This window comes from Diaporthe citri (assembly GCF_014595645.1).
Source record: "Diaporthe citri strain NFHF-8-4 chromosome Unknown scaffold_5, whole genome shotgun sequence".
Classification (NCBI taxonomy): domain Eukaryota; kingdom Fungi; phylum Ascomycota; class Sordariomycetes; order Diaporthales; family Diaporthaceae; genus Diaporthe; species Diaporthe citri.
Window position 1 is genome coordinate 4,721,626 of NW_025064850.1, and position 21,790 is coordinate 4,743,415.

General features: G+C 34.7%; 4 protein-coding genes across 4 annotated transcripts; 3 read left to right on the plus strand and 1 right to left on the minus strand.

Moving 5' to 3' along the window:
• Positions 1-9,896: 9,896 nt before the first annotated feature.
• On the minus strand, positions 9,897-11,872 carry INS49_011831 (uncharacterized protein; the record flags this gene model as incomplete). The annotated part of the gene is made up of 7 exons (XM_043172540.1): positions 9,897-10,408; positions 10,482-10,552; positions 10,640-10,739; positions 10,806-10,842; positions 10,909-10,999; positions 11,661-11,714; positions 11,778-11,872. The coding sequence occupies 7 exons, from the start codon at positions 11,870-11,872 to the stop codon at positions 9,897-9,899; spliced, it is 960 nt and encodes a 319-aa protein (XP_043024285.1).
• Positions 11,873-14,792: 2,920 nt separating this feature from the next.
• Positions 14,793-16,880, plus strand: INS49_011832 (uncharacterized protein; the record flags this gene model as incomplete). The annotated part of the gene is made up of 3 exons (XM_043172541.1): positions 14,793-16,184; positions 16,243-16,289; positions 16,760-16,880. 3 exons carry the CDS (start codon positions 14,793-14,795, stop codon positions 16,878-16,880), a joined length of 1,560 nt encoding a protein of 519 aa, XP_043024286.1.
• A 2,321-nt stretch (positions 16,881-19,201) lies between these two features.
• Positions 19,202-20,246, plus strand: INS49_011833 (uncharacterized protein; the record flags this gene model as incomplete). The annotated part of the gene is made up of 2 exons (XM_043172542.1): positions 19,202-19,434; positions 19,553-20,246. The coding sequence occupies 2 exons, from the start codon at positions 19,202-19,204 to the stop codon at positions 20,244-20,246; spliced, it is 927 nt and encodes a 308-aa protein (XP_043024287.1).
• A 693-nt stretch (positions 20,247-20,939) lies between these two features.
• INS49_011834 (uncharacterized protein) lies at positions 20,940-21,455 on the plus strand (the record flags this gene model as incomplete). The annotated part of the gene is made up of 4 exons (XM_043172543.1): positions 20,940-20,945; positions 21,010-21,047; positions 21,136-21,195; positions 21,290-21,455. The coding sequence occupies 4 exons, from the start codon at positions 20,940-20,942 to the stop codon at positions 21,453-21,455; spliced, it is 270 nt and encodes an 89-aa protein (XP_043024288.1).
• Between the last annotated feature and the right edge of the window lie 335 nt (positions 21,456-21,790).

The window sequence follows — 21,790 nt, forward strand, 5'->3', positions numbered from 1 at the left end:
TTATTTATTATTAATTATATAAAAGCTAAATTAATATTAATTAATGCTTATTTAATAAATATAAATAATTAAGTATTAAAAAAATAAATTTTATTCCTTAAAAGCTTATTTATTTATAATAATTCCATTAAGAAACTTTATATTAATAATAATATTATAAGTTATTAAAAAGCTTAATTAAGCATTAAAAATTAATTTATAATAATAATATTTAATCTTTAATTATATTTATTAATGTAAATTATTAATAATAATAATTATAATAAGCCTTAATTAAAAAACCTTTTTTAATATACCTTTAAATAATTATAACCTTTCTTAATTATTAAAAGCCTTTTTATAATACCCTTAATTATTAATTAAATTAATAATATATTTTACTTAATTTTATTTAATTTATAATAAATGTTTAAATTTTAATAATAATAATAATAATAATATTTTATTTATATAAAGCTATAATATATATAAATATATATATAAAGCTTGCTAATTAATATACGGTTCCTTTATAAATTTACCTATATTGGAAAAACCATACCCTAAAGCTAAATAAAAATTAACATACCTCTTAATTCCTTTAATTAAGAGCTCCTTCCTTAACCTTTTCTAAGATTTATAAAGCCCTTCCTTGCTCTTCTCTCTTAATAATCCTTTCTTTTAATCTTAATTTTAATAAGGGCTACTTTTTATAAGCAAATCCCTTATAATTACTTAATAAGGGATTATTACTTTTTTATTAAAGGCTATAATTATTTTAATATAAGGTTATAAAGCTGCTTTTATTAATATAAGGCTTTTAATAAAGTTAATTAAGGCTTATAATAAAGCTTATTTATTAATTAATTTAAAAACCCCTTATAAAAAAGCCTTTTTATAAAGTATATTTTAAAGCATTATTAGCTTAAGGTTTTAAAGGCTTAAGGCTTTTTTTAAATACTTATTTTTATTAACTTTAATAAGATTTTTAATGCCTTAAGTATAAACTTCTTTTAGCTAAAAGGGTTATAAGTAGGTAAGTTGTAATTTACTATAATATAATTAAGGGGAAAATTCCTAAAAAAAGTCTTGGTAGTTGCGGCAAGGTTTAAACTTATGCTTTTTATAAAAAGAAGCCAAATGCATAACTAGTGCATTATGCAGCTTATTTAACTTTTAAGTAAAATTAATTAATTTATAATAAATGCTTAACTTTTAATTATATTACCCTTATACTCTTAGCTTTCCTTAATACTCTTAAAAAGCCCTTATTTAACACTTTTAAAAAGCCTTTACTTAATACTTTTAAAAAACCCTTACTTATAATTAATACCCTTAAAAAGCCCTTGCTTATAATTAATACCCTTAAGAAACCCTTTTTTATAATTAATGCCTTTTAAAGCACTTAATTAACGCCTTTAAGCCTTTTAACCCTTTAAAAAACCCTTAAATACTTAATAAAGCATAAAGCGCTTAAATATTTTAAAGTATTAATAAATAATATTTCTTTTAAGTAATTTATATATTTAATTAATATGCTTAATTTAATACTTTAAAATATTAATAAAAAAGCAACCTTTTTAATTAATTTAAAATTATTAAAGGAATTAATTAAGATTTACTATTAATTTATTATATAAATAACTTAATTAAACCTTTAATAATATTTACTTTTTAATAAAAGTTATTTTATTTAATTAATAAGTATAATCTTTTTCTTTATAATATTCTTTTACTTTTTTATTAATATTATTTAATAAGATTTTAAATATAAATTATTTTAAAGTTAATAAAAATTAATTTATTAAGCAATAATAATATTTAAGCATTATTACTTATAAGTAAATAATTTAAAAGTTAATTATTAATTTATAAGCATAATATAAAAACTTTTTTTTTCTTTTTACTTTATAATTAATTATTATAAAATTTACCTAAATAATAATAATCTTTATATTAATAATAATTCCTTTCTTTAATAAAAAGGAAGTTATTAATATATTAAATAATTATAAGAAATACTTAGCTTATAATTAAGATTTATTTAAGAATTTTTAATATAAGTTTAATAAATAAATAAAGAAATACTTTTAAAGAATTAATTAATAGCTTCTTTATAAGCTTAAATAAATGCTTTATTATTATAAAGTTTATATAAAATGTAATTATATATTAATAGCTAAGATATTAATTGCTTTATTAATTAATAATAAAGGTAATTAATTAAATATATTTAAATAACCTTAATGAAAATTTATAATAATAACCTTTTATTTATTATTAAAAGCATATAAATATTAATAAAAGCTTTTTAAGAAAAAGAAGCTTAAGCTAATTAAAATAAAGCTAATTATTATAAAGCAACCTTTTCTTCCTTATTATTAATTATAACCTCCTTTTTAACTAGCAATGCCCTTAATATAAGCCCCATAGCAATAACCTTTTCCGGAATAATAATAACCTTCTTTTTATTAAAAAATATAATAATAGTAATTATTATTAACTTAAGCTTAATTTATTCCTTAAGCACCTTAATTAACTTAATAAAAAAAAGGAAGTTATTAAAGTAATAATTAATTAATTAAAGTATAATATTTAAATACTTTAAAGCTTTAAAATATTAATAATTAAATAATTTAATTAAGCAATTTAAGCAATTTAAGTAATTTAAGTAATTTAAGTAATTTAAGTAATTTAAGTAATTTAAGCAATTTAAGTAATTTAAGCAATTTAAGTAATTTAAGCAATTTAAGTAATTTAAGTAATTTAAGTAATTTAAGTAATTTAAGTAATTTAAGCAATTTAAGTAATTTAAGTAATTTAAGCAATTTAAGCAATTTAAATAATTTAAGCAATTTAAGTAATTTAAGTAATTTAAGCAATTTAAGTAATTTAAGCAATTTAAGCAATTTAAGCAATTTAAGTAATTTAAGCAATTTAAGTAATTTAAGCAATTTAAGCAATTTAAGTAATTTAAAATACTTAAAACATTTAAGCATATTTATATTTAAATACTTATATTTAACTTATTAAAATAATAATTATAAAGCATTTAACCCTTTATAACCCTTTAAAAATAAAATATTTATTAATTAAGCAATTTAATTAAATAAGTAATGATTTAAAGAAAAGCAAAATTTTAAAGCATATATATATATATAAACTATTAATATAAGAATAATATATATAAGCATAATATATTTATATAATAAATATATATATGTAATATATATATGTAATATATAAATTTAAAGATGCATAATTTAAATTAATTTTATTAATAATAACTGCTAGCTAATAGTTATATACCTTGTATATAAATTATTATAGCTAACCTATAGTTAAACAAGGGAAAATTATAGCTTTATTATAACTTACTCTTTATATTATAATTAAATTAATTACATACTTTATATATTTATTATTACTTATATAAAAGCTAAATTAATAATATATTAAATATTTATTAATATAATTATAATTTATTAAATATTATAATAAAAACGTTATAAAAATATTTTTTAATATTTTTTAAATTAATATATATTTTATTAAATATAATTAAGATTTATTTATAAAAATATTATTAATAATTAATTTTTATATTAAAATAAGCTTTAAGCTTTAATATATATTATAAATAAAAAAGCTTATATTAATATAATAAATATAATAAAATTTAAAATAATCTTTTAAAATTAAGAAAAATATTATATAAAATTATTTAAGTTTAATATTTATTATTTAATAAATATTAAGGAAAATTTATATTTTATTATTTAATAAATTATATAATTTATTACTTTAAGTTTAATATTTATTATTTAATAAATATTAAGGAAAATTTATATTTTATTATTTAATAAACTATATAATTTATTACTTTAATTCTTATTTTTATTTTGTATTTTATTAAATTATTTATTATTATTAATATTAAAAAAATTATTTATTATTTTTTTAAAAAGTAAGTTTTTATATAAATTATATAATTATAATAAATAATTATATTAAATATAAAGTTTTTATTAATTCTTTTAAAAAAATACTTATAAATTATTCCTTAAGTTATAAAGTTTTTAAGCATTTTAATAAATTTAATGTTTATTAAACTAATATTCTTTAATATTTTAAAAATACCTTTATATTTAATTAATTAAAAGTTTTCTTTTTATAAAATAATAATTATAATTTATATTATAAAAGAATTAATTAAATAAAGTTTTATATTAATTTTATAAATAATTAAAAATAAAAATAATAAATAAAGTATTATTAAAAAGTAAGTATTTTTATTAATTTAAATAATTATTTAAGGAATAAATTTAATAAAATAATAAATTTATTTAATTTTACTTTTTAAAAAAGTATATAATTATTTATTTTAAAGTTATTAAATTCTTATTAATAAATAACTTATCTTTTAATATATTATTCTTTATTTTTTTTAATAAATTAATATAATATTTAAATAATTAAATTTATATTATATTAATTTAAATTTATAATATATTTATTAATATTCTATTAATAATACTTTTAAAATATATTATAAAGAATTATAAGCTTATTTATAAACTTTATATAATAATGCTATTTAAAATATTAAAGAAATAATTAAATATTTAAACTTTTATTAATATTAATAAATATTTAAATATTATTATAAGTTTTATAAATAAAGATTTTAAATATAATTATTAATTAATTAATTAATAATTTTAAATTTATCTTAATATAATTTTATATAAATTTTAATAAAGTTATAAAATTTAAATTTTTAAAAAACGCATATAATAATATATATATATATAATATTTAAATAAAATATTTTAATTCCTTTTAAATTTCCCTTAAATTTTATTAATAAGTTAATATATTTAAATTATTTATCTTTAATACTTATTTTATATTATTAATTATTTAATTTATAATATTATAAGGGATAATGGCTTAAATAATAATATATTTCTTAAAATATTTAATATAAATTACTTTATTAAATTTAATTTAAATCTTAAAAATAATATTTAATATTTATTATATATTAAATTTAAATATTAAAGTTATTATTAATTCTTTTAATAAAATTATAATAAATAATATTAAATAATAATAAATTAAATTATTAAGTATTTTTATAAAAACTTTAAATAAATAAAAGTATTTATTTAAATAAAAAAGAATAAAATATTTAATAAATTATTAAGTATTTTATTATTATTATTAATATATTTTTAATTATTTAAGTTAATTATATTTAAAGTTATTAAATAAAATAAAATATATAATTATTATTATTAAAAGATATTAATAAATAAAAATATAATAGCTAAAAATGCTTAAATAATATAAATTAATAAATAACTTATTTATTATTAAAAGTAAAGCTTTAATTTTATTAAATATATTTAATTTAAATATGTAATATATTATAATTTTAATTTTATTTTATTAAATTTAAAGTAAATATTAATACTTATTAAAACTTTTTATATAAAATATTAAAAATACTTTTAAATTTTAAAGAATTTATTAATTAACTTATTAAAGACTTTAATTATAAAATTATTAAAGAATTAATTATATAAGAAAAAGAATAAAAATAAATAAAAGATTTAAAAAATATTTTATTATCTTTTTATATATTAATAATTATTTTATAAAAAAGAAAATACTTTATTTTAAGGTTAGTTTTACCTTTAATTAAATAAATAAATAAAGTATTATTAAATTTAAAATAATTATATATTAATAAAGAAAATAAAGAAAAAGAAGGTAAAATAAGTATTATTAATTATCTTTTTATATTTTATTATATTAATACTTATTTATTAGTTTTATTATACTTTTATATATTATCTTTTCATTAAATTATTATAACTAATTTAATAAAATTAAATATATATTTTTTATTAACTTTTATATAAAATTATAATAAAATTAAAAAATATAAAATATATACTTTTTAATATTATTAAACCTTAAAAATAATAATTTAAATATATAAAAAACTTTAAACTTAAATTAATAATTAATATATTACATAATAAAATTATTATTATAAGAATTATAAAATTATATATTTTAAATTTATTTAAAAGTTTTATAATTTATTAATATTATTAATAATTTATATAATACAAAATAAAATAATAAAGAAAAAAAAGAAATTTAAATTATTAAGAATATATAAATAAAAAGAGCAATAAATTAATATATATATTAATTTAAATATATTAAATTTATTTTTTAAAAAAAGAAAAGAAATAAAAAGAAATAAAAGAAAAAACATTTTAAGCTTTTTTTTCTTATTAATATATTTAAAAATATAAAAAAAAGATAATTTAAAATAAGAATTAAAGAAGTATTTTAAAGAAATAATATAGTTTTTTATTTATTTAATAACTTAAAAAAGGAATTATATATTAATATTTAATAAAATTAAGATTTTAAAGTAATGAAATATAAATAAAAATTTATACCTTTATTTATTTATATTAACTTTAAAGTATTTAAATATTTTAATTATATTTATTATAATTAAAGGGAATTTTAATAATAAAATAAATATTATTATTAATAAGTATATTATTTTAAAATATAATATTAAAAAAGAAAAAAAGTTAATAAAGATTAAAAAAATAGTTAAATTTAAAAATAAAATTAAATTTAAAAATATTAAAATTTAATTTAAATAAAGAAAATAATAGCGATATTAATTAATTAAAAAATAAATTTAACTTATTATTTAATTTAAAAATAATTATTAATATTTAATAAATAATAATAAATTAAAAGTATTTTTAAAATAAAATATATAAAATTAAATAATAATAAATAATAAATATTTTTATATAAGTTTATATATAATATAATAATTAAGTTATATTAATATTTAAATTAATTTTAATTATTTTTAAATAAAAATAATAAAAACTATATAATAATAAATTAATAATATATATATATATATATATATATATATATATATATATATTTATTTATTTCCTTATTTTATTTCCTTATTTTATTCTTTATTTAATTCTTTATTTAATTTTATATTTATTTTATTACTTATTTTCTTATTTATTTCTTTATTTATTATAATTAATTAATAAGCTTTAACCTTATAAAAATAAGCTTTAATATAAATATAAATAAAAAGTAAATTTCTTTTTTTATATTTTAAATATAAACTTTATTTAAATATTTTTTAATAAATAACCTTAAGTTAACTTATAATATATATTTAAAGTTTTCTTATATTATAAACTTATAATATAATTATATAAAATTTAATATATAAAATTTAAAAAGAATAATAATAACTTATTAAGCTTTTTTTTTTATTTAAAAAATTTTTATTTTAAGAATATTTAATAATTTAATTAATAAAAAAAAAAATTAAACTTATAATAAATAAAAAGGTAATTAATATTAAAAAAGCTTAATTTTATAAAGATATTTAAAAAAATAATGAAAAAGCTTTTTTTAAAAAGTTTTTATTTTATATTTAAAAATCTTTTTAAGTAAAAATATATTAAGCTTAGCTTAATTATATTATAATAATATTATAAAAAGAAAATAATATAATTTCTTACTTAATTTAATTAATTAATTTATATAATAAAAACTTAAAATTAATTAAATAAATATAAAATATTATTAATAATTAATAATTTAATTTTTATAATAAAAGCTTAGCTTAATTATGAAAAATAATTAAATATATTTAAAGTTTTTTATTTTATTTTAAAATAATATAAAAGTATTTTTAATATTATAATAAAGAAACATAATATTTAATTTTAAAATAATAAATATTAATATTAAAATAATTTTAATAAATAAAATTAAGTATTTTATATATAATTAACTTAATTATTATAAATATAATTATTTTAATTATTATAAAAAAATAAAAATATAATTTTTATTAATTAAAATTAATAAAGAAAAGAAATTTATTTAAGAAAATAAAAATATTTTTTATAAAATAAAGCTTAAAATATTATTAATTTAATATTAACTTAAGCTTAAAATAAGTTAATTATATATTAATTAATTTAATATTATAAAGTACTTAAAATTTAAAAACTTTTTATTAATAAAATAAATTATTTATAATTAAATATTAATTAATTATAAATTATATAATAAATTTATAATTTTAAAGTTTTAAGTAAAAAAGCTTATATAAAAAGCTTAAATTAAAGAATTATAAAAATATTATTAATTTAATTATTAATTTATATTTAAATAATTATATTTTATTAATTTATTTTAATTAATATATTATATTATAAAAATTAAAAATATATTAATTATAAAAAATAAATTAAGCTTTTAATATATTTAAGAAATATTAAAATATAATTAAATAATTAAGCAAAAAGTAATATTTAATTTATAATTAAATTATAATACTTTTTTATTTTTTATTATATAATTATTTTTTAAAGCTTATTATAAAGATTTAAAGAAAAAAAATATATTATAATTAATTAATAAGCTTTAATTTTATAAAAATAAGCTTTAATATAAATATAAATAAAAAGTAAATTTAGTTCTTTATATTTTAAATATAAACTTTATTTAAATACTTTTTAATAAATAACTTTAAGTTAACTTATAATATTTTAAAATATTTTAAATTTCTTTTAAAATAAGTTTTAAATTTAACCTTTATTATATTTAATAATTAATTATATAAAAATTAATTAATATAAATATATTAATTTTTTTATTTAAGTTTTTTTTTTATTTATTTATACTTAATTTTATTAATTATTTATTAATTAAATATTTATTATTATTATATTAAAAATACTTTTTTTATTTTATTATTATTATATCTTTTTATATTACTTTTAAAGCTTAAGTTAAGCTTTTTAAGCTTATTCTTTTCCTTCTTTATTAAGTTTTTAATTAATAACTTACTTATAATTAAGTTTTTTATTTTCTTTATTTTCTTTATTTTTTATTTTCTTTATTTTTTTTTATTTCTTTTATTTCTTTATTTCTTTTATTTCTTTTATTTCTTTTATTTCTTTTATTTATTTTTTATTTCTTTTATTTCTTTTATTTCTTTTATTTCTTTTTATTTCTTTTATTTCTTTTATTTCTTTTATTTCTTTTATTTCTTTTATTTCTTTTATTTCTTTTATTTCTTTTATTTCTTTTATTTCTTTTATTTCTTTTATTTCTTTTATTTCTTTTATTTTTTATTTATTTTTAAATATTATTATTATAAAGTTTTATTATAAATTTTTATATATTTATAACTTTAATTATAATATAATTAAATCTTTAAAATTAATATAAATAAAAATATTAAATAATTATAAATATTTTTTATAAATTTAATATAATGTTAATATAATATTATATATAAATTAAATATAAAATAATATAACGGTATTATTAATATATTTTTAATAATATAAAATATAAATGAATATATAATAAAGGAAAGGAGTTAATAGCAAGGAAATTAATATATAATATAATATTTCATTAAAATTATACATAATATTAAGTGGTTAATTAATATATAGTTATATATATATGTATTGTGCGTAAAACTGTAATTGCCTGTAACTTATATTGTTTCTTGTCCCACTAGGAGAATCATTGTCGTTCCAGCTTAGTAGAGGAACTTGAAGAATATAAATAGTTTATATATCGTGCGTAAAATCGGAATGTTTGGATAGAAAAAAAAGAGGGGCCCTTATAGACTTGGCGGCTGCTTCTCAGCGCCCTCCGCGCGCGACCGCACGCCATCCTTGACGTGTTGAAGCGCTCTCCTCACAGACCCTTGCGTTTCTGCTCGTTTTCCCCAAGCTTTGCTCGTGTCGTCCCTGGCAGGCCTGGAGAGCGAGGATGTGTCGCTCGCACTGCTTCGATCCGTATCCTCACTCAAGCCCGTTAGCGGCTATTGCTGGTCGCTTGCCCTTGTCCACATGGCCGCCACGCTCCGCTGCCCTCGAGCTGGACCCGCTGCTCTCCGACATGGCGTTCCATGCTGCGACCATCGCTTCCGCCTTCTCGCAGTCGATGGCGTCCTCTGCTGCTGACCTGGAAGTTGATCCGCGTACTCCCACGGCCCGGCCTGCACCCGAGGGGCATCCCTTGCTAGAGCGCCTCTCGATCTCCAGCAGGCTGCGGTGGTGGGCGAATCGCAGCTCCTTGTCGTCATCGTCGCTCAGCATTCCTATCAAGGATTGGCCGCTTGCTTGCGCTTGCAGGTGGTTGGGTCGTAGCCATTCGGGTGGTGACTTTGCGGACATGGTGTTTCTGCGGGATCTCGCACTCGGGTGGCTGTTGTCGACGGCGTATTCTACGTTGGATATGACAAGCGGTGGCGGTGTCACCTCGGTCTGATCGTGTAGGGTTATCCAGTGGATCACAACTGATGCGAAGAGGACTGCGACAACTATGTGTCAGCTTCTGGAGTTTGATCCTAGTATGAACAGCGTTGAACAGCACGGAAGACTTACTGTCACTAGTGCAGCTCAACATACAGATCCACATGGGCTCGCCGTGAATCGTGGAGAGGACGGAAGCGTTTCTGGGAATTTGTCTCAGCTGTATTTCTGGTATTGAAGATCTGATACTGGCAGAGGGAAGGGATTAGTGAAGGATGTCTGTCACTGACACAATCGCGGCAGCGAGGAGGCAGGCGAGTCCGACCAGGAATCGTATTGCAGTCCGGCGGACCGTCAAGTTCGGTGCAGAACGTCGGAGAAAGAACCAGTCTGAAGAACTGTTAGCTTCTCTGCATGGTGAAAAAAGCCTATCATTACCAATTGAGGGAGGCATACTGCAGAGGGGCTCCAAGAAAAGCGACGCAAGGTAGACCTTAAATATTCATTAACATCCGTGCCGGCCGGATTATCAGACAAGAGTCCCTGTGGAGAATCTCACTTTGGCGCCGATGTCCCACAATATAATACCAATAAGCGCTTCTAACTTCCCGTTGACAATGCAGACACCAGACTCAACGGTCGTAGAGCGACTGTGCCACAGGTTGGTCAGTAAATGGTCGACGGAAAATCAAACCCGGAAAAGAATCATACATACTGCAAGAATTCGAAGACGAGAATGAGAATGTAACAGGCTAGCATTATAAGCAATTGAACACTCCTTGAGCGTATTCGGAGGACCAACCAAGCATTCCCATCATGTTGAGAAGCCACGACTTGGAGTGCTTTGAGCGTCCATTTATTACACACTGGTCGAATTAGGATGGAGTCAAGGTCATCAGATGAACCCATCAAGAAATGCCAAGTCGCTTACCGCTTTCTCAACTAGGAAGAAATATATGATCTGTGATTTGAGTCAACATGAACGAAACTTCAGGCTGCATAACAGTGCCACAAACCAACTGCAGTGTGTCAGCAGAGGACTCTCGGGGCCATGGAGGATTTCGGAGGATGTCAACGACGCACTTTGGTACTAAGGTACACAGTGAGGTAGACTATGTCGGTGGATTTGCACCGGGAAGCCGTCATCTCCGTATTAGCGAGGCCAAATCTCAGGACTGAAGCGATGACGATATATAAAAATGAGTCCAGATAGACCATGGTGACCACTAATCACAGCGGGCGTCAGCTTCAACAGACCTCAGACCTCCCTGCTCATGCCTCCAGGCAAACCCTCGTGAGGATCAATCTTACGCCATGTCGCGAGCGGTTGTGGCCTCCATGAATATGTTGCTGACCAAAGTTGCGCTGTCAGACAAATTCTATCAGTATTCTGGTGGTCTATGCCCAGCATCGGCCCCCCTGGCGGACTGACTTAGAAATGACGAGAAGAGGCAGACAGATGTCATTGCGAGCCCCACGCCGACGATCGTTGCCGCTTGCGGCTCCTCGTGCTGCACTCTCATTGTTGCGTCTCGATCGGGACATCCAACGGTAGTCTTCGGGCGGCGGACGGGGGAAATCGCAGGTGTGTTAGGCCATCTTCGCGGCGCATCTGAGACACTGACGGCTCCACAGAGAGATCTGAGGAAGACGGGGACGGTGAATGTGTTTTGTCAGAAAAAAACCAAACCCATCCAGCCCGCCGGTGAACAAGAAAATGGCTTGGGCTTTGGGGAGGCTTGGAGCCTAAAGTGTACCGGCCGGGCTTTGCGCTGCTTGGTTGAAATCCCCGGATCTGCGCTTCGGAGAGCTCGCCGAAGCTGGGCAGCAGGGCGTCAACAAGCTCGGGGAGGCTGCCGCTTGACTCGTGCAGCGCGGCCGAGGATACACCGCATTACCTGCGGCCTGCCTTGTTGCCACGATCACCCCGTGCGTGGTGCATTAGCCCAAAACTCTACTAGCCAGAGATGCGGGATCGTGTTTTCTGCTGATCCCTTGGGGTTTTACCATGCTGATTCGAAAAATCACGATTCTCCAATGCGCAAATTCGGTAATTCGTTTCCGAGTTGGTACTGGACGGTGCCGTTTCACCATCCAGGCGGCAACTGTCGGCAAATCCTTTTTTACACCGGCTCACATTATGTGATTCGATGTTCGTTGTGGCTAGTACAGGGCCAATGGCATCTTTGTGCTCTGATTTACTCTGTCATTCTACGTTTGGGCTCGCTGAGCTGACCTCAACGGTGATCTCACCGAGCTTTCATGAACAGGCACGCTGCAAGAATTCGGATCAACGTCAGGCCATGTTGAGAGAATGGACGACCAAGAGAAAAGTGCCCAGGGTCCATGTTCCGGAGCGTCCGTGACACTACGCAACATTCATTAGGCAAGCAGACTGGTTTCCTTGCAGGCTTGCGCGTATTGACACAAACCTAAAAAGAGGAAGACCGCTACATCGGCTTACTGCGCCCCATTTTGGTTACATCGTGAGTATAGGAGGACGGATGTAGCAGGAATTTCTCTAGAGAAGTTGGCGGTGTTGACCACGATTCTTCACGATAGCTGATTGTCATGGAAATATGCTTAGTTTTCGCTCTGTGAGAAAGGTTCGCGGTGTAATTAAACCGGCGAATTATGCTTGTCAACGATGGCCAGCAGCAATCGTGCCTGCTTAGCTAGGGAAGCTTTTCTCTCGTGGCCAGTCGGCTTTGTAGGTCCTCGAAGACTCTTCTCTGATTTTCGATTCACCCAAGGAGCGTGAGCTCTCGTCCTCCACTTCCTTGCTTATTGACAAGGAGGAAGAGGTCGCTTTGCTTGCCGATGGTTCATTTGAGGCTTTGCTAGGAGCACTGCAGATTTCATGGTCACGTCACTTCCCGGACTGCACTCGAACATGGGATGCGGGAAGACCTTTTCGAGGTGGCTGCAGAAGTAGCGTGTCCAGTTGCACTTCTCCCCCAGTCGAATCATATTCCGTAAAGTCGGCCGATCAACTCAATAGCAAGACACGTAAGGAACCTTACTCATGTATTTCGAATAGCTTGCTGCCGGTGTCTGTCCACTACTATGCCTGAAGCTGTGCCTTGTCAGCTCTTGGTCGGACCAAAGATTTCGAGGCTATTGCCGCTGTTCCTCTGAAGCTTGTCACAGAATTCCTTTTGTTTATACAAAAGAAGAAGAAAACAATAAGTGCACAACTGAGTTTATAATATTTCCTTTCCTTCTGCCATGGATTGGGAACTTTCTTAAAGTATATCGAAATACAAAGCCCTCCCCATCTTTTGTTTTCTATTTCGAGTGCAAATGGAACCACCGCCTGTGAGCGTGATGTTTGCCTCATGGCTTGTATGAAGTCGAAATGGCTGAGTAAGCGCAGCATGATTATTTACTTACTGCACTGTCACCAGCTCAGAGACTCAAATTGGGCGTCAAATGTCTGGGCCACCACCTAGAGGCATACCTAGGCACGTGATGAAGAATGCAATTTTCTTGCCCTGCTTGCTCTGAAGGCCCCATGTGTAAAATTCGATAATAACATCAAAGTTTCAGTGAGACTGTTGGATCTAATTTTAACCTGTCCTGCCTCTTTACATCACATGATGTGATCAGACAAGCATCAAGCCACCGCAGGAACACCTGTTCATCCGCCAAAAGATTTCATCATGCCTGGCGGAAGTAAAGAATAACACTCTTTGTGAAAAGACGCTAGATGAAGAATTGTGAACCTAGGTGTAGCCGGAACGCAGTAACTGCTTCAAGTGTTATTCCCGTCGGCATTAGCAGACCGAGCATTCTCTTGTTTTAAAAAAAATTATTCCATTGCCAGGCACGTGCAAGGCTGGAGACGAGGAAGCCGGTTTAAGAGATCCCCAGTAGTGATTTGACGACCCTTGAAAAATCAGTCAAGCGGGTCTCTTGGCGCGGCTCAACCAGAACATCCCGGGCTACTTTTACGACATGAAAACCTGGTGATTCGCCCTGCACCGCGAGCCCCGTACGCACAGCCCGAAGAACGGCCATTCAGCAAGCTCGCAAAGCAGAATTGATGGAATCGATTTCTCACAATGACACCAAACTATTAGATCGTATCAACTCGAATCGCACTCCACGTGCTGGAGGGCAAACCCGCTCTATCGGGCGAGATCATTTTGTGGAGGAGGCCCGCTTTACACCGGCCGAGGGAGGCAAGACTGACGAGAGCCTCGAGTGTGTCAAGGATGAATCCAGCTCGCCTTGGACCATGTGGACCTCGATCCATATGACTCGCGTCTTCGGGGTCGTCTTTTAAAAGTCAGCAATGCCAGACGCGTCGTGCCCTCTGCCTCGGCGAGTCCTCAAGTGCTCGCTGGCTTCTTCTCCCGCCACTCTCCTCGATCCTCTGGCGGACCGCCCTCACGTCGTCCACTGTTTACCCCGTCCTCGAAACGCACACATCCTCCCGCCATGGCGGACGGCATCTCCAACTCGACCAGCCATGGTCCTACCAAGAACAAGAACGGCCCGGACGCTGAGCAGGTCCAGGACCGCAACCCGTGGCCCGTGGGCGGAAGCAGCATGCTCGGGGAGACGAGCGACGAGATGAACGACCGCCAGCTGAAGCAGATCGCGGCTCAGGGCAGCGCTCACTTCCACCGCCTGGGATGGAAGCGTTTGGCCATCGTCACAATTGTGGAGGCCGTCGCACTCGGCGCTCTTAGCCTGCCTTCGGCGTACCATACCCTCGGCATGTTCCCGGGTGTCTTCTTGACCATCACCGTCGGGCTGGTCTCCATCTTCACGAGCTATCTCGTCGGTCAGGTCAAACTGGCATACCCCCATGTGGCCAACTATGCCGAAGCCGGGCGGCTGCTTTTCGGACGCTACGGACGTATTGGCTACGAAATATTTGGAGCTGCCCTCGTTCTCGAGCTGGTGATGGTTGTTGGATCTCATGCTCTCACCGGAAGCATTGCGCTAGTCGACATCAATGGCGGTCACGTCTGCTCCATTGTCTTCTCCGCGGTCTCGGCCATCATCCTCCTGATTCTCGCCATCCCACCCTCCTTTACCGAGGTTGCCATCCTCGGTTATATCGACTTCGTCTCTATCCTCGCCGCTATTGGCATCACCGTCATCGCCACGGGTATCCAGGCCAACAAGTCCGAGGGAGGCCTTTCGGGGGTCGGGTGGTCTGCTTGGCCCAGGGAGGGCGTCACGTTCTCCGAGGCATTTGTGGCTGTCAGCAACATCATCTTCGCGTTCTCTTTCGCCATCGGCCAGTTCTCCTTCATGGACGAGATGCACACGCCTACCCATTATATGAAGTCTATTTGGGCCTCTGGGTTCATTCAGATCTGCATCTATACCATCACCGGTGCTCTTTGCTATGCCTTTGTAGGGCCGTCAGTGCAGTCTCCAGCTCTCTTGTCCGCCGGACCACTGATCTCCAAGATCGCCTTTGGAGTCGCAATCCCAGTCATCTTCATTTCTGGATCGATCAACTCGACTGTGGCCCTCCGGTACATCCACGGCCGCATGTACAAGAACTCGCACCTGAGGTATATCAACACCCCTATGGGCTGGGCCAGCTGGATCGTCCTAGTGGTCATCTTCACCCTGATCGCTTGGATCATTGCCGAGGCGATCCCGATCTTTTCTGATCTTCTCTCGCTGGCGTCGGCTCTATTCGTTTCCGGGTTCTCGTTCTACATACCCGCCGTTATGTGGTTCGCTCTGCTCTGCAAGGGCAAGTGGTACTCGAAGAAGAACATCCTCATCAGCCTGGGAAGTATTTTGGCGTTTATCATTGGTGCCGTGACCTTGGTCGCGGGTACTTATTCGACTATTGTCGACATTGTAAGTGTTCCAAAGTGCTTTCAAGTGCATTGTGTCCAATCGTACTAACAATTTGTAGATCAACGAAACAACTTCTGGGAGCGCTCACAAGCCTTTTGCTTGCAGGTCATCATAGAGGCCGTGTGATGCTGCCATACATATTTAATAACGATTCCCCCCTTCATTTCTGACACACAGTTGTTGCCAGTGTCCCCATTGAAAATTACAAAAGCGAGCTGTAATATTGACATCTAGAGTAATGTTAAGGTAGGCAACGTGAGAAATAACGGCGGTGATTTTGCCGCCTATTCACACATCATTATGCCACATATTGCTTGCCTCGTATGTACTTTCAAGCAACCAGACACGGCGAATCAATAGACTACACCGTCTTCAGCCAAGTCTAGGTAAACTCTCGTTGAGACTAGAAGCTCCCGCCAGCGCGTCAGAGTCTCGGCAGCCTGATGCCGCGTCGCACAGCCACGAACAGAGCTTCCTCCAAACTTGCCGAGCCAAGCCGGACATCAACATGTTTGTCAACATCGGTACTAATCACAAGCGAGCATGTGTGACGTGCATAACGGCTTCATTACCAGGAGCAAGTCACACCCGACCAACACTAAAACCCTCATCACCCTCATGGGCACCAGCAACACAGAGGCTGCCATCAGCTCGCCGAACTGCATCAACGGGAAGGCGGTGCCTCGAGAGTCTTAGTTAATCACCTGGTGGGGCCTGGCTGTTCACGGCACCTGATATAGAATTAAATCCAAGTGGCGGGTTATGCCCAAGGCGCTGTTTGAGCCGGCTGCTCTGAAAACTACTCAAGTCAACGAAAGGGACTTGCCAGATGTTGCAGAATTATCATAGAGTAAAGCACATCGACAGGACGTGTATATTTAATCCTATCATTTTATTTGCTACTTGACCATCGAGATACCTGCAGTCTAGGCAACAGAAACTGGAAAAAGATCCATTGGACCGTTCGCGGCAAAGAATGATTATGGGACAGAGAAGACAAAATCTGATATAATCTGACCGGCTCAGGCGTGTACAATATGCCATTTGCTTGGGTCTGCTGGGCATGCACTAGGGCTGGGCCAGACCTCCGAAGACAATGATTATGCTTCCTACTTGTGCCCCAGCTACCAACCTTGGCAGTGTGCACAAGACCTCCTTAGCCACAAGCGTCGTCTCACCCAAGCGCGCGCCCAAGCTCAGAAGTCCTCGCGATGTTTGGGACTATTTTGTCCTTGTTGTCCTCAATCAAAAGCTCTCTCCAAGGAACCCCGGGTGTGCGAGGCTACCGCATGATACTGTCAAGAAATTGACGTTGGAGAATTGTACTAGTGCAACTCATATCGGACCCGATATACCAGCGCTCACCATGTCAAATACTCTATACACCTCACTAGGCCAAGAACGTCCCGGCTGACCACCCCGCCGCAATCCCTACCAACAGGCAGAAGAGCGCCTGTTCTAGACCAGCTGACCAAACGGCGCCTTTTACACAGCCCTAGGTGGCAGAACTCCAAGAGACGTTCTTGCCTAGAGCTCACAGGGATCCAAATGCCACGTGTGACTGAAACAATACGCCGTTCCAGTAGGACACGCTTCAACAAGTCAATTAATTACCTACTGAAGAATCCAAGCAGGATGATCTATAGTGGCACAACCGAGTGGAGGGTGAGCCTGGAGGATTGATCGTGGGATGTTCACGATTAACCACAGCTGAGGGCATCGCTGGTCCCAGTTCCAACCCTTTTTTCACTTGTCCGGTAAACAATTGGGCACCTGCGAGTTGCAAAGTTCTCCCCATGGCAGCTGTGGGACAGGCTGATGATGGTGGTCACGAAGGTGGCAGCTGGCTGTGTGTGTGATAGCGCACGGTCGTCGGGACGCTGGTGGGTGAGCATGGAGCAGGTTGAGCCATAATAAAAGCCACGAGGGGCGGCCGCTTGGGAGGCGGGATTGCGGGCAATCCTGAATGCGGCTACTCGAGTGCATTAACCTTGTTGCACCCATCACATGCAAGGCGATGCACAGGAGCAGTTTGGGCGGGAGAGCAGCTGCAGGTGCGTGGTGGAACATATGGCTCGTTTCCTGTACCATGACCCGTTCAGGACTGGCGTTTGCCTGCTTGGGGACCCCGGGGGGGGGGGGGGTGGTGTAGGGTGGTTCCTTGATTGAGGCGCAGTCAGCGAGAGGGAACAGCGTTACGGTAGCATCTAGTAGGCTTTTCTTGGCCGGGTGCAGACGTGCACGCGTGCGGAGAGACACGGGCGCAGACAGCGACGCCCATTGCGACATTGCCCGATCGCATTCTATACCAAGCCTTTTCCAAGACCAACGTTCCTCCCACCGACTGCCACCGACCGTCCACTGACTGCCCTGACTGCCTCTGGAGGGCCAGGGATACCAGGCCCAAGGTCGCATTGTCCTTCCCGGCAAGTTGGGGGCGCCAAGCGGGTGGACAAGGCTGCCCGGTGATCTTGGGATGGCTTGGATGTGATCATCCCAAGAGAAAAAAAAGGGGCCCCCTGCCCGGTGGCATGTTTTCACAATTTGGCACTTAATGAGCCGCCAAATGCAAGCGCAAAGCAGGTCAGGGCAAGGCAAGGAGGGGGGAAACACCGGCACACGGGATCAACAACTGACGCGCATACAAGTACGAGGCGTGGCCCCTGCCCAGGCGCTTTCTGCGCTCTGCAGGTTTGGCTGCTTTTAGAGTTGGTCGTGTGTCGACGTCTTTTGCAGGCCTGACACACGGAATAGTTGCCTGTTTCGCCCTTTTGAGAAGCCTCCGGCCCACTGCACTCTAAGATCAACGTCCCCTACATCCTTCAAATTTTCGCCCAGATTCTCGCGCCCATAATCCCGCCCTCTCCCGCCGCTTCTCTCTTTCTCCCGTATCCTGTCTCTGGGTGAGAATCATGGGCCTCAAGGCATACAACAACTCCAGAGACGTCGGTCGCAGTGCGCCCGCGGCCATGAGCGACAGATTAGGCAATTACACGGGGCCATGTCCCTTTCAGGATATGCTGCCCGTGGAGATCAGGATCCACATCTACGAGTACATCCTCTTTGAGAACGGCAACTTCTTCAGCCTCGACGACGAGGAGGGCCGGTCCATCCCGACCCTCTTCCCAAAGCTGAGGTCGCCCCCGAAGAAGAGATGCGGGCTGCACGAGGCCGAGAGGCCACACGAGGCCGGGAGCCAGGATAACGGCAGCGGCAACATCATGTCGCTGCTGCTGACGAGCAACAAGATGTTAGTCATACCACACACTCTCTCACACATATCTCCAGAGCCCGCACCACCACATACATGCACACACACTGCGATCTACAGGGACATGGACCACTAATCACCCGCCACCGTTCCACAGCTACCACGAAGCCGCCAGCCTGCTGTACTCGTCGTCCTTCTTCCGGCTGCGCGGGATCCACCCGACTATCCAGTTCATCAACACCGTGTCGCCGGCTCACCTGGGGCTGGTGCGGTCGCTCAAGCTGGTGTGGGACGACCAGGGGTGGACGGACGCGCCCGAGTTCGACACGCTGACGCTGCGGTCGGCGTGGCCCTCGCTGTGCGACGCGCTGGCCACGCAGTTCCCGTCTTTGCGTAATCTCTACGTGGCGCTGGGTATGCCCAGCAACGAGGCGCACGTCGAGGAGCTTTATCTGGGGCCGCTCAGGAGGGTGCGGCACGCGGCCAACTTCAAGGTGTGCATCCCCGTGGGGCTCCTCGAGAGGTTCGAGGGCCTGGACCAGCGGCTGGAGGCGAGGGAGAGGGGCGGCGGCGGCGACAACGACTGCCCGTTCACGCTGTGCAGACACACGGCGGGCGAGGTGTGCCCCAGCCGCAAGGAGGTGGTGCAGGCAGAGTGGCTGGGGTCCAGCAGGCCGGCGACGCCGGGGCTCAAGGTGCAGTACCCCAATGTGCCCGGGCTGGAGCCGTGGGCCGACGGCGACTGGGCGACCGAGAAGGACGACGTGCTGGGGGATGCCATGCTGGCAGGCGACGGGCTGGGCGGCTCGCAGTGGTCCCAAGGTGGTCAAGCTTTTGCCCAGACGTCATGATCAGGCGATCAGGCCACTCGACGATCTGAAGTCTGATGTCGATGTCGCCTCTCCTGCTGCGCGTAGGGGTAGGATGGGATGGGACGGGAGGTGGTGCTGGGTGTGTACATGTTGCTCGTTTTGGGCCGGCCATGCGTTGTCAACTGGCTGTGCGCAGGGGCGGTCCCGGGCATCGGAAACGCGGGTCATGTACTGGCCCCCGTATAATTCACGTCCATAGGATACTTAATGTCGGGTCCAACCGGGTGACTGTATAAATCTGAAGTCTAATTTGTAACTCGGCAAAGGAGTGGTGTGTTTCGAGTGCTGCGAGTCATCAAAATAGGTCTCGGGTTGAGATGCGAGCCGGGCGACGGGCGATGCAACAGTGACCATCTGAGCTCCAGGAGGTCTCAGCGGTGCGGGTGGTGCAGGCGGGCAAACAAACAGCTTGGGTACGGATACAGCTGCAGGGGCAGGAGCAGCACGTAGGTGGGTACACTGTTGGTGAGCAGGGGTAGCCGTCATTTAGCCGCCAGCCGCGTCGAAGCCAGATCCCTGCCCCCCAAAATTCCGCTGCCCATGCAAGCTCCTTGCCTGCCCGTCGTGCGCGCGACAAACCAAGCAACAGGCAGAATCGGCGTACAGAGCTCCCAGGACGACGACGTTTTGCTGCAGCACCCACTCCCCTAAGCAACCAGCAGCCTGCCCATCATGAGTGTGAGTCGGCCTCATTCCCGCTGTCATATTCAAATATGCAGACAAACTGACGTCATTATCGCAGTTCATGCCAGTGAACCCCCGACCCTTCCTCCAGGACCTGTACGTGCTTCGCCCAACGCCCAACGCGCCGCCCACCCCACGCGACAACTTGAAATCGAATCGGAAGACGCTGACAGCTGTATGGCAGGGTAAACAAGGAGATCTGGGTGCGTCTCAAGTGGGGAGAGACCGAGTACAAGGGCAGACTGTGAGACAACACCACCCTTACCATATATGCACACACACACACTTCGTCGCGGCCCTAGTTGGACTGAGATGCTGACATGACCCCCTACCTACAGGGTCTCAATTGACAGCTACATGAATATCCAGCTGGCCAACGCAGAGGAGTACATCAAGAACAACTTCTCCGGCTCCCTGGGCCAAGTCCTCATCCGCTGCAACAACGTGCTCTGGATCCGGGCCGTGGGCGAGGGCGAGAACGGGGACGTGAAGATGGACGGTTGATGGGCGAGCACGATGACGGGCGACTGGCAACTTAAGAAGGGAAGGACAGTGGGATATCAGCGCTCGGGGGTCCGACCCGAGTATAATCCAGAGCGGACGCGGAATCATCCCCCGATGCCCATCTCCAACCCTCTTACGAGGCAGGCAGAAAGCAAGCAAGCAAGGAAGGGTGGATCAGGACCACGATTTGGGCACGGCGGCGTTTTGGGAAAAGGGGCTCTCACGGCCACGAAAACGAGCCCCTACCTCGTTGGCTTGCTCTGTTGGGAACAAATCGCAATGGGTTTGCTATGCATATGACTAGGTACGGCAAAATCACACAAAAATGCTTGTCC